General features: G+C 31.2%; 2 protein-coding genes across 2 annotated transcripts; one reads left to right on the forward strand and one right to left on the reverse strand.

Moving 5' to 3' along the window:
- Positions 1–2,285: 2,285 nt before the first annotated feature.
- LOC107451380 (ubiquitin-like protein 4A) lies at positions 2,286–12,605 on the reverse strand. The gene is made up of 4 exons (XM_021146184.2): positions 12,303–12,605; positions 12,043–12,148; positions 5,175–5,353; positions 2,286–2,858 (listed from the first exon to the last, which is right to left on the reverse strand). The coding sequence occupies exons 1-4, from the start codon at positions 12,348–12,350 to the stop codon at positions 2,742–2,744; spliced, it is 450 nt and encodes a 149-aa protein (XP_021001843.1). The 5' UTR covers positions 12,351–12,605; the 3' UTR covers positions 2,286–2,741.
- Positions 12,606–12,674: 69 nt separating this feature from the next.
- LOC139424879 (uncharacterized) lies at positions 12,675–16,758 on the forward strand (the record flags this gene model as incomplete). Its single annotated transcript, XM_071176941.1, is given in 2 exon segments — positions 12,675–12,891; positions 16,511–16,758. Coding segments are annotated over 2 exon segments (262 nt in total), but the record flags the coding sequence as incomplete, so codon positions are not given.
- Between the last annotated feature and the right edge of the window lie 767 nt (positions 16,759–17,525).

The raw sequence follows: 17,525 nt of genomic DNA on the forward strand, positions 1-17,525 counted from the left end.
ATAATTATTTATTGATCATAAAACTGAGTCTATTTGATCAAAACGCTATACTACGCATTAAATACCATTAAAAAGCAAAATTTCACAAAAATTCAGAATTTAAGATTGAATATAGCACTCCCCTTCTAATTGAATTACCCGCTTAATAGCAAAGATTTGGCTGGAACCGATGGTATCCCTTTAAGCGGGGTTGACTGTATATATAAGAGTGTGTTGAATAACTTTAAAATGAGGAAATTCAATGTCAATAGTTTTTATTATAACAGAAGTCTATTTCTCCCCTTAATATAGATATTCTACCAAGTATTATATTGATGTGTACTAATGTTACCCTAAAAGGGGAAACAATTAGAGGCTTAATAGGGGTCCCTGGCAGGATACATTAGTACACGGTAATATAATACCTCGTACATTATAAATATTATGTTTCAATATTAAGGGGAGTTGTTGTTGTTAATTTACGTCGCACTAGAGCTGCACAATGGGCTATTGGCGACGGTCTATTAAGGGGAGAAATAGGCTTTTGTTATAATAAAGAATATTGACGTCTTTTTATTTAAAAATAGTGCTATATTGGAAATACTTTATTTTACTAGTATATTAAAGTGTAGAATTAGCCACTGCTATGTTATGTTTTCTGAATTTGTTGCACTAATTCAAACTAATTTACTCCTATACAACTCAGCCACTTCTATGTTACGTTTTCTGAATTTGTTGCACTAAGTTGCATAGGTGTAAATTAGTGCAGTGTACTAGCATGTGATGGAGTGGTATGGAATAAACTGTTCAGACAGCCAAGGCTAACAACTGGCTGTGGTGCAAAAATTTAACATCCTGAACCTTTCTTATAAAATTTCAACTGCTTTTACCTTTGTATATATTTTATTTGTTAATTGGCTAAAAAGTTTTAAGAAATTTACATTTTTTATAGAGGAGCATTATAATTTTTTTTAATGTCTATAAAATGATTAAGATTTTTTTTGTTTGCAAAATAAAATAATTTAAATGTTACATTTTAAGTTGCTGGTTTTCTGTATAAAAATTATTAAATATATATTTACCTATAACTCATAAATAGTTGCATAAATTGCAATTTTTATCACAATAAAAGCAAGGTTTTTTTAATTATACTAATTAGTTTGAAACTACATTTAGTATAAACTAAAAATTCTAATTTTTTTTATCTTTTATTTAAATTTCGAAAGCTTTTCTACTAGTCACCTTGCGTGTACAATTCAATTTTCCTTGTAATTTATGGAATTAGATTGATTGTACATTAAATACAAAGTAAAATTTCTAATTAAACTCTTTAATCTTATATTTTTCTCCATTCGGCACTGAAAACCTTTATATTAGAATAAATATTTTATTTCATATTTAGACAAATTGTTGAGTATTACGCTAAAATGCAACAGTAGTTTATTTATCGTTATTAGAATATAGTTTTTTATTCTTATAAATGAATAAATTTTAGGGAATCGTGATAAGGCGTTAAGACGAGAACTATTTGAATTTTCTAATAAAGGCAGTATATTAATTAAAAATTATTTGTTAAGAAAAAAAAACTAGTTTTGCTTTAAAAAACCAATTCAATAATCCTAAAGAAACGCGACTAACGAAAATATCTTTTTTCTCTATCTCTTTCAAAAGCTGCGATTATTTGCAAATCTGTAATATCGAAATAAAGCTGGTTAAAAAATTTTGTGCTCCAACATTTGTGATATTATGCCAAGTATTGCACTCTTTTCATCATGTGTCTTTGCTTGTCTTTTCGGAAAGAATAAATCAACTCTATGTTATGTCCCCATTCAAAACAAATGATTGAAAAAGAGGCACAATACTTGAGTCATTATTCTGTCTCCTTGGCCATCACTATGTTCAAAGGGGAAATGTCAGATGATTTAAATAATAAAAAGTAGGAAATAATTATAGAACATGTTACTCTCACCAAATCAGATAGGGTTCATAGAATAAGGGTTTTAGGAATCAGTAAAATTATAACTTTTTTCTAGGAAGGGAAATTTATGAAGTTACAATTAAAATGCATATATTTAATACATTATTTGGACTGATTACAAAAACAATCCATTTAAGTTCTAAGTACACACGAGGATAATAGTTGGGCATATTTTTGACAAATATCGGTATTAAGCCACTTTACAAGACATATTAAGAACACAATTATTTCATAGTTTGAGCATAAGTAATACACGGAGCACTACAAAGAAAAACAAATAAATAATTATTTATTTTTGACCCTCCCTGAAAATGAAATGAAACACAAATAAAGTTAAGAAGATTTTAATACGTTAACAAAATTCAATGTATCATACAGTTAAATCAAAGAAAGCAAAATATTTACAGTTTTACAATATAGTTGTAAATGAGAAACATGCTTAAAAAAGACTCATCATAACACTTTTAAGCACAAACACTGAAATACAAAAAGAAACATGATACACCTATTTTTGTTGTTGTTGAAAAAGGAGAGTTTTTTTGTGAAAATAAAAATGGATCATCACATTTAAATAGCTGAACAAAATACACCACTATTTTAAGTAAATTTGATACGTCTATACTAAAAATACCCAAAGTTTTGCCTTCAATGAATTGATGAGAGAATGAATAAAATAATTGATGGTTTACACACAGCGTCTTCCGCACAAAATGTTTGGGGACTAAAGGCTTCTTCTAGTGGAATATTAAGAATTATTATGTAGTTAGCAATGTCTGAAGAGGCTTTAACTGGCCATTGCGGTGTTTTCACTTTGTTGTTGACCTCTGCAAGATTCCAAATGAGAAGTGGCGATGCGTTCAATGTCATCGAGGCTCAGATGACGTAACTGGTCAGATAGATTCTGGAAGAAAATTAAATTTTAGTTTGTCTTTTCATAGTTCCCCACTTAATTACAGAAATAAACTTCCTCGACAGTCAATGAAATTAAAGGCCTCTCAAGTCATACAGTATATCAATTCATTAACCACTTCCTGGACCAATTTATTTTTTGTTACTTCATTAATGAGAAAAACATAATACACAAGTTTTAAGTTGAATTTTTAAATTTTTTTATGTATAAAAAAACATTTAATTTTCCACCAGTTTACTATCCAGTGTTATCTCGGACAAATGAAAAAAGTTAAATATGAGTTTTTATAGGATAGTTTTTAAAACAAGGAACACAAAGTGATAATTTCCAAACACTAGTGAAGTAATACGCCTTTTTTGTTTATTTTTTTTTCCTGTATGTAAATTCAGTAACCATCGTAGATAATGAAATCACACAAAGTATACATAGGGCGCATAGCCAATTCGTTCAACAAAAAATAAGCACCTTTTTAAGTACTTTTTAAGCAATCAAAAATATTTCTAAGCACTGTATACATTAACAAAATGCAAAATAATTTTCTGACAAAGAACTCTTTTCTTGATTATATTAGCCATTATAAAATGATCAAAAGATATTTATGGTTCCATATCAGAGGGTGGAAAATGAAGTCTGGAATTGAGCAGATGCAGCAGAGTTGCACATGAGAAGGCAATAATCTCACTGAACCCAGCTCAGCAGATGCTCATACAGACTTGCAAAGTATTTCACCAAACATGCAAAATGATTGGCGCCTGCATACGCTATGGACCAATGTATGCCGAAATAGATTGTGGTTTAATGAATTGTGAGAACATTGAATAGAATGCGAAAAACGCACTTTTCGAAAAGGGAAAATTAAACACTTTTTAAAACCACCCTAAAGAGCTCTTAAAAAACGAAAATCAAAAATAATCACCTTTAAGCACTTTTTAAAAACGCTATGCACCATGATACAGTCCCACAATCCGACAGCCGAATTCCCAAACAAAATTTGGCATATTTCCAAACACAGCAAGTAACGTTTTTTGTTGCTTCTCAGTCGAGTAAAAACTTGATAAAACAAAACAAACTGACAACTTCTACTACGCCCGAGTTTTCTCGGGATAATAAATATTTGCAATATGTACATACCAGAGTTAACTCGGGGTAATACGGGAAGCGATTAAGTATTAAAACTTAGTGTTTGAAAATAGATGTAACAATATGCTGTTGTTAAAAACATAATTTTACTAAGCAATGATAAAAACTGCAAAAGAGGAGGTAATTTTAAAAATAAATTATTACAAGCTGCAAAAATAGATATTGTGTTAAGAAAAAAGTATTTTTGATAAGAACCATGTTGCAATGAAATAACCATACTCATTATTATCTTGAATTTTCTTGCTTATTTTTAGAGAATCATTTGAAACTATCAGAGCTGCATCAAATATGGATGCAGCCACTTTTTATGAGTTAATACTATGCCCACCCTCACATCACCAGACTTTCTCATGTGCTTTGAGATTGATTCATTACTTTTAGTTGAGGTTTAAATAAAACATACAATTGATATTTTTCACACAGTATCTTTCAAAAACAATTAATGTTTCATAATTGAGTAGAAACAATAATTAAGATAATACAACCCACAAGCATTACTTGACTTATTGCAGGGTTGCCACAGAACAAAATAGTTGCTTTTAGTGGCATGAAAATATTTGCCTACATAAGAACAAACTTTTTTCAATAAGATGACTTAATTATCATATACCATGATCCATTCAGATTTTTTTCTTTTCTTTCCCCAAACCAATTGTGCATCCTGAAGATTCCATTATTCGTACCTGGAGTGTTGTTGATTAGATGCCTCAAGAATATTGGCATGTTAGATTTTTTTAATTTTTGTTATACGTGCTTTATGATGACAATTTGTTTTATAATTTCAGATAATACATTATTATTACAGACAAGATGTTTTTTTTATTATTTTAATCGTATGTTATAGATTAATTCAGATGATCTTAAAATATCCTGCCTTGTTTGGGGTTTTAATATTTATGGTAACTCATTTCTCAACCATGGTTTCCAGTTGGTAATTTTCAAGTGCTTCTATTTGATTTGATTAATAAGTTTTTCTTGCATTTTATCAATTTCTTTTTTCCTCATAATTAAGTTCGAAATATATTGCATTTTTTAATCATTGGTTTTTGTTTTATATGAGTTAGATTTTATTCCAATTTTTTTTAAATTTAAGAGAGTTTTTTCTTATTTGTTACTCTTTTTCATTGTAATTTGGGTTAAATAAATGAAGACAAAATAAGAACCTACTTTACGAAATTCTTCCAAGACTTTTTCAACATCGTCAGGAATGAAGTGTTTTTCCAGCAATTTTTGTAATAGTTCATAAAAATCGGCTTGAGATGTGCTTTCATCGGGAGAACTTTCCCTCACAAACAAATGGAGTTTGTTACCCTCCTCAATATTATAGTCACACAAAGATTCAGAATCTGTAAGAATTCAATGATTATTGCATAAAAGAAAGATATAAACCATTTAAAGAATCACCACAAAAGTTACCCTTTTTCAACCAGAAATATAAAATGATTTTTTGGAGAATTTATAATTGCAGCATTTATTTCCAAGCTATTCAAACATATCATATCAAGTGAAAACAACAATTGGGAAGAATAACAAATTAAACGAATTTATTAAACTAAAATAAAGGAAGTTTTACAATATTTTACGCAAATGAGTACAGTAGAATCTAGTTTTATAAAGGACTATAAAAATAGCAATCAAATTTTATTAATTAAACAAATCATATATTAAAATCCATTTTAAATTTACCAAGAATCTGTCCTTGTCGACATTTTGTGAAAGATCTTATTTTTGTAAAATTGTGAATTTTTTTAAGAGTTCTGCTTTTATGAATTTGTGCAAATAGGGTCCTGTTGTTGGGATGATAGCAAACAACACTTTAAAGGAGTTTTTAAATTGTAAATGTAAACAAGATTATACTTAACACTCTAAAATTTTAATTAAAAAAAATCGTATTTAAAATTAAATTTTTTTTTTATTTATTGCTACTTAATTAGGTATGCAACAAATATGGCCGAATATTGAAAACAAAATCACTTAAATGATACTTTCGATTGATTGAAAACAAAATCACTTAAATTTTTAATACTTTCAATTGAAATTTTTTAAACAACACAACTAATAGATTACTTTTAATGTAGTAAATTTAAACAGTTATTAAATAAAATAAAAAAAATTTTTAAACTTTTAAATTGATAATTTAATTTTAAATTAAATTTATGAAGAGATATGTATTTACTAAAAGAAATATTTAATAATAATAAGACTGTAGAAATAAGAGAATTTGATAGGCTTTAACTAAAATTAGCATTACAATTTAAGCATAGTAGTAATTAAAACACTAAGTTAATTTATTTGGCCTATTCATTATAAAAGTCTCATTCTTGTTCAGTGTAAACAAAATTCATTCTTTCAACAGAAGAAGACATGATTAATACCCATGATTGAACTCTTTATTCCCTTCTTTTTTAAAATTTATAAATGGAACAGCTTCATAATTTGCTTCTCTTCATAAAAGGAAAGTCACAAATATTAACTGCAATTGAGCTCATCAGAAAATTGTAAAATACTAAAAAAGTTCTTCCATTTCTCAATGTTGACTGATAATTGCATTATCTGTTTATATTTATGAAACCTTTAATTCGATATGGATAAAATGTATTGGAGTTAATTTAGAATATTTTACGAACCTTTCATAATCAGTTATACAACATAGTTCTTATGTGAAATTGCCAAAGTGTTGACGGCAAAAGCAATTTTTGCAATGCATCGTAATAAAATTTCCTTACACCTGAAACTTTTAAGGTAATTTTCACAAACTCTTCATCCCAATTGAACAAAAATATTAAGGTTAAAGTAAAACATTTTAAAAGTCTCAGCTTACTTTCCTAGACTAGTTTGTGATTTATGAATGATTACTTTGAATTCAAAATGCATATTTTAATTAATTCTTCACCCCATTTAAAAACGAATAAAATATTCTGAATTAAATATGAATTGCAGTTTAAAATCATTTTATGGCATCTTTGAGGACTTATATTAATCTCAGCTTTTATTAATCTCAGAACTTATATTAGAACTTATATATCAGAACTTATATTAATCTCAGCTTTTGATTAGACACTTGCAAACTAATTTTTCAGACTGAACACTGTTATTCATGAACTAAAGTTATTCGTGAACAAGTAATTGGAAATGGTCATTTGATAACTGATATATCTTATTCGATAAGTTCCAAGGAGAGAGACGAACCAATGAGAAGAAAGAGGTGTCAAGATCAGAGATTCCCTCTGCAGAAACGTTACCTTCCTTCCTCGGTGAGCAAATTGAACCAATTTGTCATAGTTATGATAATCCCACCTTTTTTAGGGGAAAAAAAAACCTCTATGTCAATGGATAATGACAGTATTTAGTTGCAGAATCCAGACCTCACCGATTCAGAGAGACTTTATTATTTGGCGTTTGTTGCCAGTCTTCTGTTACCTAATAGCTAGCATGTCATACATCTATGTTGTTGTTAGTTTATTATATATAATTAAGTTATCATGATTCTTCCTTCTTCCTATTGGGATACCTCATCAAACAGTTTAACACTATGGGCAGAACAAGTGGATTAAAAAAAAAAAATCTGGATAATTGACCTAAGATATAGAACAGGGCAGGAATAATCATATTTCAACCACTTCTAACTCTAAACAGTGAGGCATCAGTAATTTTTTGAGATCATTCAATGGAAATAAAAACATCAAGGCACCTTAAGTTAAAAAGTAATCTTTAAAACAGGGTTGCAAAAAACCTACCTACCCTAAAGTGGGTTTTACTAAAACTGATTTCTTTTTTATCCTCTGTTATATTAAAGAGCTATTCTATTGAAATACACTGGTTATCATAAATTAAGGAAAAATCACAAAAATAGCGATAACTCTTTCAAAAGTAAGCCAAACCGTGCAAAATTTGCATATGTTGTCCACTAAGAGNACCAGTGTATATATGCAGTCTAACCTAAAATATGAACCTATGGTAAAAAAAAACTAACAACAATCTGAAAAGAAAAATTATTTGTCGAATTCATGAAGAAAAATTTATATGTTTCATACAAAAAACAAAATTTGACTATAAATCATACTACAATAAAAGTTACTTCATAAGGATTTTAATTCAAAATAAACACCAGCAGAGAGGAAATGCATTATAAATCGATCAGGTTATCAGTGTTATAATTCTTCAATGTCTAGGTATTTCAACGCCTTTTGTACACCCAGTCTATTTCTCAATTTTGACCAAACCAGTCCACAAGTAGAAAAAACTCATTCCAGTGATGCAGAGCTAGCTGGATATTTGCTTAGGGCAACCATAAAGTTGCAAAAACCTGTCATATCTCTATCATTAACACACGTTTCAATCTATTTCCACCACTGTAATGAACTAAATTATTTTGATTACATCAGCATTAAACATGCTTGGTGGAAATATTTCTGGGTCTTTTAACTTGTAGCTGATGAGGGGAATCAACCATTTTGGGTGTTTCAAACCACTCCTCAGCTTTTTGTAACATATCAGAGGTTTTTCCTGTATATTTAGGATCCACAATGTATAATGTTCATCCTTTTATCAATTTGTTTTTTATAAGGGCAAAGATTTTCACTATTAAACCTCAACAGCAGTAGATATATTGGTTTTTTTCTGCCCGCATCAGATTTAATACTTCGCACAGTCCTAATAAATGTTTTTGCACGTGCAATGCTTCTTTATATATTGCAACCTTGTCCAAATGCTTGTAGGAATTTCTGCATACTTATGGTAATTCTTAATATGTATATCAATACAATGAATTCCAACGGGTAGCATTAGACCAATCTTCTCTTTTCAAACAGACTGATGAGAATTGCGAAAGAACTTCTGCCACATGTTTGTAATATCATCAGCGAGGAGATCAATATAGTGCTTACAATGTTCTATATAATTATCATTGTGGTGATACATCATTGTATTTCTTTTTCTGCTAATTCAGCACAATATTCTGATGTTTTATGTTACTTTTACAATCAACAGCATTGAATAAAAATGAAGGAACACATGTTGCTAGTACTGCATCCCTAATTACATCCATATAATAATAATGTAACATTAGTAATACTTCGCGTTTCTTTCTTAATTTCTGCTTCAATATTATCATCTAACAGTTTCCGTCCTAAATCGGTGCGAGTAGGGCCAGAGTAACCTGGTTTCAAAGCTGTCACCATTTCTTTAAATTCCACAGTCGCGGCAGCATCGAAAGCAATATTTGCATAAAAGAGTTTGGCAACTTTTAAATCCAAATTCTTTTGACTATCTGTTGTGCTTATAATTCATCATGCGTTGTCCCTTAACTCCACTAAATTCACCCCTTTCAATTTCAGGAGAATACCCTGTGGCAGAATCTGCGACAAAACTCTCAAGCATTAATATCTTTCTGCAAGATACATTTAATAATAACAAACATATATATTCAGGGTATCTGCTACATTTCAGATTTTAAAAGTCATGACTAATTCCAAGAAATTTTTTGACTTAACGAAGTCACTATTTTCTCGAACAAAAACATAACAATAAATTTAAAAAAGCATTATGATGACATTAATTGCAATGATAGGTATAAACAAAACTGTTACATTCTGCATTTTCATGTTTATAGATTTTATATTTAAAAAAAATAGTGTAAAGAAAGAGTTGAAGCAATAAAATAGCGGAAAAAATACAAAAGCAAATACTTAGTTATTTTTTCTGCAGAATTATATTATAAAGATACTTTTTTTGTTCATCCGAAAGAAAAGAAATACTCCTGATTTTTCTGTTCTCATTTTTGAATTTAAAAAAAAATTCGACAATAACTGGCTTGCTTCAGCTAGAATTTGAAATTGATAAAATAAATAAATAACAAAAATTCTGAAATCACAGAAGTTTTAATGATAATTCGCTTTAAAAATGATGGCATTCTTTCAAAAAATGAAAGGAAGAACATAATTTTTAAAGAACATGATAAAAACACTTTATATTGTAATAAAATATGACTGTGAGCGGGGATTTTGTTACAAATTCAGATATTCGCCAAAAAACACCAAAAAATTGGAGGAGGTAATTCCATTTTAAAAGAAAAATTTGGACGACTTAAATCCATGACTTTTTAAAAAAAAATAGTTAAAGTCATGACAAATTTTGTTCAATACCAGAATTCATGACTTTCCAGGTGTGAGGATACCCTGTATATTACTAAACATGTAATAATTTTTATTCTAATGTTATGGATCATATTCTCGCATTTTGTTAAATTATTTCCTTTGCATTTTTTAAGTAATCACCACAATAAAAAAAAAAATTAAATAATGAAATCCCTAGTAGTAACTGCCATAAAAAAAAATGACGATGAAATCACGCGAATCATACTAGTTTTATTTTAAGATTAAGCCGCTGTAATAAATAATATTGTATAAAAAATAACGGATTTAAAAACTATGGAAAAATCAATAGCAATAATTGCCAAAAATTCTATAGAAATACTACCTAAAAAAGTAAATACTCAAATGCGCAATTCGAATTTTTCATACTGTTTTAAATATATCGGGATATTTTAAATTCACATATCAATAGCTGCTTAAAAAATACAATCGAAACATTAAATCAATTACATTACATTACCATCGGCGTAAATAGAGCGCATCAAAAAATGATTATCTAAATGCATGATTCAAATATTACAAGTAAATTTCTGTAGAAAAGAGAAGAAAAAGAAAATCTTACTGCAACAATGTTGTTGCTGTGATTCTGTCAAGGGGCAGGTGGAGTATGATATTCCAATTGCAGCTAACAAATTATTTACAGTTTCCAGAGATCTTTTTAAACATTCGTTTAGATGAGCTCCTTCAATTTCTGTGTTACAGTGATTGCATGAAAACACACTACACTAAATTAAACACAATGATCAAATAAAATTTAGTAACAAGTTCTGGTGCAGTAGAAAACCATCAAGTTTGGCAAAAACGCCCACAGCATTTTGAACACGCCAATTCCACATTGAACAGTTGACTTGTGACTGCGACACTGTCTTCCGCACGCTGTTTCTTCTCCGTCTCGATAACACGACATATACACTCGACTGCTAAAAGTAAGCACAGGAGCGACCACGACCATGAACTTAATACAGCTTTAAGAAAGTAAGGGGATTTCTTAAAACAGCTCTCCCGGCTATTCATAAAACAGCAATGAATCAACAAGTGGTATCCGTTCATCGAATTCTATCTCAGATATAATTCTAGTGGGGTAGTACTGTAGTGTGTCTACTACTACAAAAATACAATTCCAAATTACTAGTCTAAAAGGCGTGTCAATTCTATGGTGGGGTACCTCAACATAGATGAAGGTTGACAGATGAAATGTGCAATAATTGGACAGATGATTCACAAAACTTGTTCCTTTCCAATAACAGATAAATTCATACTACCCCTTTATACTAAACTAACAGAAATGAGGTTTCACCCCCCTTTTCCCCACTATGGAAAACAGATACATGTGTGGAGAATTGACTTTGTAGGATTTGATTCTGTATGATTAGTCATTGTCTTTGACAAGCCTTCCTCTCATTATGGAAAACAGGTGTTTGGAGACTAGAGAGTCACCTTCTTGGATAGATTTGATCATATAGCCATTGATTAGTCAGTGCTTTAGAATCACTTTCGACGCAAAAAAAATTCCTCAAATATTTTTAAAGATTAAAATATAAATAAAAAGTAATCCGGTGTTAAAATAGGTTTCAAGTGTGTGATGTATGTAATACATATAACATTTTGTATCGTGATGCCAGAAGAAACTTTTTTCAGACTTTTGCACCAATTTATTCGTATTAATTACACATTAATTACCTATATGTTAAGTCAATTTATAAAATTAAACTTAATTATTAATAAAAACTTTTTTTAAAGTAAGGTACTCATCCCTGCCCACTCTTATGAAGAAAAAAAAAAGCAATAAAACATGAAAAACCCAGAAAAATCCACCAGGGTTAGGTTTTTCAAAAAGAAATATCATTAAACTGAGATGACACAAGAAAAACTATTTAAATTACCCAAAAGCGTTTTTCCCTTGAAAACAAGTCTTTGTTGATCCACAGGAATCCTCAGCTGTTGAGCGACAATTTCTTTAACAGTATTCACAGAAGCAGTAGCAGACACCTAGGAATCACGGATTTAAACTGTAATTAACACTTGTAAAAAAGTATAACTAGAAATCAATCAATATACAGAAGCTTTATGCATCTTATGAACAGATATTCTAATGAACTTGACAGAAATTTTAAAATATAACTGAAACTCAATGTTTTCTTACTTCAATATCACACTCGCCACCTTTTAATATTTTTACTGAAATCAACATTTTTGGTAATAATTTACGTTATCTACAAGTTTAGGCTTATGAGTGTTGAGATTTATAAATCAGGAAATGCGAAGGGATGATAAAATAAAGGAAATTAACCCAGTTAAAAATTATGGTACGAGATGAAAAATGAATAGTGGAAATCTTAAAGTGTTGGAATATTCTAAATTGAAAGCAAAAATTACAATTTTCCAAGAACAATTTGGTGACAAAAAGTAAATTAAAGCGGCTTGATGCCACTTTACAAAACAGAAACTCTCTGGTGCGAACTAACAAAAGCTGAGATCACGTGACTAGCAGTCCGGTGTGGAAGTCCTTTAATAGTCTTTTCTTGTAAGCTATACGCTAATTAATTTATTTAAACAAACTGTTTGGAAATATGATCCCTTTCAATTTTCGAAACAATGCAACATGAAGATATGTACAATAAATGTTCCCCTTTTCATGTTACACTTGTGTTATTCAAATTTAGGAACGGGCTTAGCTGCGGTATTTTCATGCTTTTTTAATTAAAATTTTCAGTTAATATGTTTCCATTCAAGTAAGTTATTTTTGTATTTCTATTGGAAAATAATTTACTTATATTGTTGAATAGTTTATTACTTAATATTCTAAATTCTTCAAAGATTGTATTCTTTTATATCGTTTTATTATTACTAATTTATAATATTTATTCTTGTGACTCATTGATCTTAAATTGAAATTTTTATTTTGTGTGAAAGTGGAGCTAGTAGGCAGGATACCATTGAACTGTGTTGTTCTCAATAAAAATTTAGTTTTCAAAAGAAAATTTTTGTGGTATCTATTTCAATGTAAATGCCAATTTTTGGTGATTATATTGGAATTCTGACATTACATGAAATATGATATGAATCTGTTGCACTTGGTCAACAGTCCACTTCACATCATTAGCATTATTGTACTTGGCAGAGAAGCTTCCCATCTTCCTCTCTAAAGCTGCTCTAAAGGAACCCCAATCAGCTGTTCTGGGGTTCCTCCTTATGACCTTCCGTCTAGAGAGGCCTTTAATAGAAAAAGTAATTAGTTGGTCATCTGAAGCAATAACTGCCTCAGATACCTTCCAATCAGTAACGTAATCTGTGGAAATAGAGTTACATAAAGTAAGGTCAATGACTTCCCTTCTGTAACTTGTAACAAAGGTAGGTTCATTGTTTTTATTAAGGATATACAAATTAAAATATAAGATATATTCCATTAGTACATCTCCCCACTTTTTACAATCACTGTTGCCCCACACTGTGTGGTGAGCATTTGCATCGCAGCCGAAGATGAATCTACAGTGGCAATTATAGCCTTAGTAATATCAGCCAATGGGTCTTTCTTCTCATAGGGGAGATAGGTAGAAACAATGACAAAGTCAGAAATTGTCTCATTGTCATAGAATTTTTGCTTAACAGCAACTAAATCCCTGTTGAAAAAGTTGACAAGATTAAGGGCATTTAGATTACACCTAGCCACTATGCAGGCCCTGAGAAGGTCACAACGGGTTTCATAAAAAATATTAAAATCTTTAACGCTGAGACCCATAATTCTACCCTTGCGGGTCCAAGGCTCTTGTATAAGAGCAATATCTAGTTCTCCATCATTTAACCTTTTAGCCATAAGGCTAGAGGCAGAAATGCTATGATGGAGATTAATTTGACCAATCTTGATTGTTGCCACAATTGGTTAGCAATATGAGTAAAACCAGAATGGCACCTACCAATCCTGGTTAGCTTTAGAAGAAAGATCTCCCTCTAACAGCTCTATTGCTTCATCAATATCAAGCATAAAAGCTGGTGAATCAGGTTGTAAAGTAACGTCCGACCCTAGCTCTGAAAATATTAAGAGCCCCAATTGAACTTACCTTGGATTAGGGGAATTAGCCTTCCAAGGTTCATCCCTCTGGTCTTCAGGTTCGACAGAGAGGGCGTCCGATGTTGTTGGAGCCTCTGCTGCCTTTTTCTTGTTAGGATCGTGGATAATCTTAAAGATGCCACAATCCACACCAGTGAGTGCACTATAATTGACCCTCACAATGTCTTCCACGTCTTCAGGCTCAGCCTCAAAGATCCACCTAAAAATGCCTGGCCCCGCAGCATTCTGTAGAACCCTCCAGCTCATAGACTACAACAGTGGGTTCAGTCTCTGAAGATGCCACAAGAAGGTGCCCTGATCAGAGAATTGCTCTCTGGTCTTAAGGGCCACCTCCACAGGTTTGGGTAACTCATCAGCGCCTATAAATGTAAGCATGAGGTCGTCTAAGGATCTCATTAAAGTAACCTCTAATCCACTCTATTGTGTACTCATTATATTATAAAACTAACGCTCCTCTTAGTAGGTTGCTGTTGTAGATCTGAGCAGGTGCTTGACTAAGTGCTTGGTTAGTCATAAGCAGGTTTATTTACCTATAGTACCTACTATTCAAGAATACTGTTATTTCATTCATGTTCAATTCTTTTAGCAAAGTGGTGATACATCACCAGTGTCAGTAACTGAAACTGATGTTATGCCCTTCAAAACTGTTAATACATTTTTCAGTTATTTTGTATTTTCAATTTAAACTAATATAGTAATATTTAAAAACAATTTTTTTTTGAAAATAGATGTCTTTTTTATCATCCTGTGATGCAGAAATTATAAAAATTTTTAAAAAAAATATTGATTTTTAAAAATTTAAAAAATAAAATATAAAAATTTTTAAAAAAAATATTTAATTTTTAAACAAATTTAGTATTTTTTTTTAAAAAATTATTATTTTTTAATATTGCATTATTTATCCTTACGCAAAAATATTATTTATCAGTATTAAAAACATATTTATATTTAAAGGATTAGGTATTCACTTTTGTTGTTCAATGAATTATGGAGGTTCAAAAATTATAAACCTTTTCCTATTATATTATATTATCTTCTTTTGATAAGTTAAAGTAAATTGTATAAAAAATATCAAATATTTATTGATACATGTAATTATCATGTGTACAATCAGGGGTCTGTCCACGTTGAATTTACTACCGTTTAGCGGTACCTTCACAAATTCAATTTTAGGAAAAACGGTAGTTTCACAAATTCAACTTTAGGAAAAACGGTAGTTTCACAAAGTACTTTTTCTTTAAATTCTATTTTTGTATCCTTAAGAAACGATAAATCTATATTTTTACTATGTTTTTGTGTTGATTTTTTAATATCATTTTTAATTTTTCACATATTATGTCTAAATTTTCACAAAATTGGTACCTCTCAGAAAAACCTAGACAGACCCCTGACAATGGTTACACCTATAGAATTTTTACCTTTTACCAAAGTTCAAGGTTTTGGACAGTTTTACCCAGTTTAAGACTGTAAAACCCACGTGTCCTGTCCAAAACCAGTTAAGGACGTCCAAAACCCCAACCCTGGATCTCAGGCATTCTTTCGCCACCGGGAATGGCGTCAGTCTGCGCTAAGATCGCTTTGAGGATGTTGTTGGAGTCTCCCAGAAAAAGCTTGTCCGAAGGAAAATCCTTCCTGACAATAACAATCTTGGTCAACTTGACAGAACAAGCAAAAGAAACTCCAGATTGGAGGTTCCCAGTTAGGTCCCCTTCCCCAGCTCGGCTATCCCCACTAGCGGGAACCACTTCCCTGGATTGAGCTCTCCTTGCAGGAGTAACATCCTCTCTCGGCTGGCACACTGGGTGAGGGCGTTGCATCAGAGGACCTAGGCCTCTTAGTTCTGCCACTCGCTTCAGTGGCCCTCATTTTTCTTAACCTCCTTCTCTGGCTCTTGGACATTCCATTGGCGCCAGACACACTGTCCCCCCGACTGTCTCTGGAGACCAGAGACTCATGCAGAGGAAGGGCCCGTGCCTTTGGACACCTCACCAGCTCTCGGAGGAAGCAGCCGTATTATCACTGGGCTCACCCGCGGGCTTATCGTGTGTTACTGGAGGCTGTAGTGAACTTTTAGAACAGGAACCTCTGCCTAATTCCTGAACGCATCCCTTGTTAACCGTCGCGATGGATGAGGCCATATCACAAGCTTTAGAGAAAGAAAAACATTAAATCGGGTAAAGGGTTAGGGATTATTGTTACATCAGTTTCTTTCATGTATCTCTGTATAATATATATTTTTTCTATTTTAAAATGCTAAAATATTCTTTTTAAAATATTTTCAGTGGTCCTCCAAATTTCAACTGGCCATCCACAAATTTTGTACCTCAGACATGGCCTCCTCGAATAACTGTACCTCCTCCAAATATGATGCCACCATCATTTCAGAATCCAGGAATTGGACAGGGAACATACGGACCACCTTTTCCTTTCCAAAATGCTTCTTTTATTATGCCTCCACTTAATGTGCCCCCTCCTCCAATATCATCTCCTTTACCAAATTCATCTCCTCCTTCTACACAACATAGAGCAGGTAAGATATTACCCTACTCTAGGACTTCTATTGGCCTTATATAGAATTGTCACCTATTTTGTATTCATTATTCAGCCAATATAGAACATTCTAGGACAAATATTACAGGGTTGCCACAGGCGACTAAAATGCAACTATTTTTGGCATGAGGCACGACTATGGCCTGAAAAGGCTAAAAAACGCAACTATTTTCAAGAAAAGGAAACTATTGGGAGACTTTTCTGTACTCCTAGCAATTTTTTATTATTTTTTTTAAAAGCATACATTGGGTGGAAAATCTGCACCCCACAAGATAGTTTCTGAACACACTGAAATTTTTTTTTTCCTAAAAAATAAAAAATGTTGAATTTCAAATTTGAGTCTTCACTTTTTAATTCATTCAATCTGTCTATTTGTTCAATAAGTCTATTTCATTTCTCGATCGCCTTTTCAATGATTATTGCTACGAAATTCCGTATGATTTTTAAAAAAAATTATAATAATAATTTTTAGTGTGATATTACAATATGTGAATTTCGAATTTGAGTAATCACTTTTCATGCATATATATACGAGGGTTTTTTTTTAATTAAGGTTTCTTTTGTTGTGTACACTAATAGATGACGCTTGCTTTGCAACGAGTACTTGCAGCGTGTCTTGGCATTCATTGGGAACAACTGTGCTCAGTTACAGCTGTGTGTGTATCTGTGCGGTCAGTTCTGTGTCTTTAAAATGTTCAAATTTAACAAATCACCCGTCGCATATGAGGTACGGTCAGTTATGCCTTT

Source organism: Parasteatoda tepidariorum, unplaced genomic scaffold (assembly GCF_043381705.1).
Source record: "Parasteatoda tepidariorum isolate YZ-2023 unplaced genomic scaffold, CAS_Ptep_4.0 HiC_scaffold_563, whole genome shotgun sequence".
Lineage (NCBI taxonomy): Eukaryota > Metazoa > Arthropoda > Arachnida > Araneae > Theridiidae > Parasteatoda > Parasteatoda tepidariorum.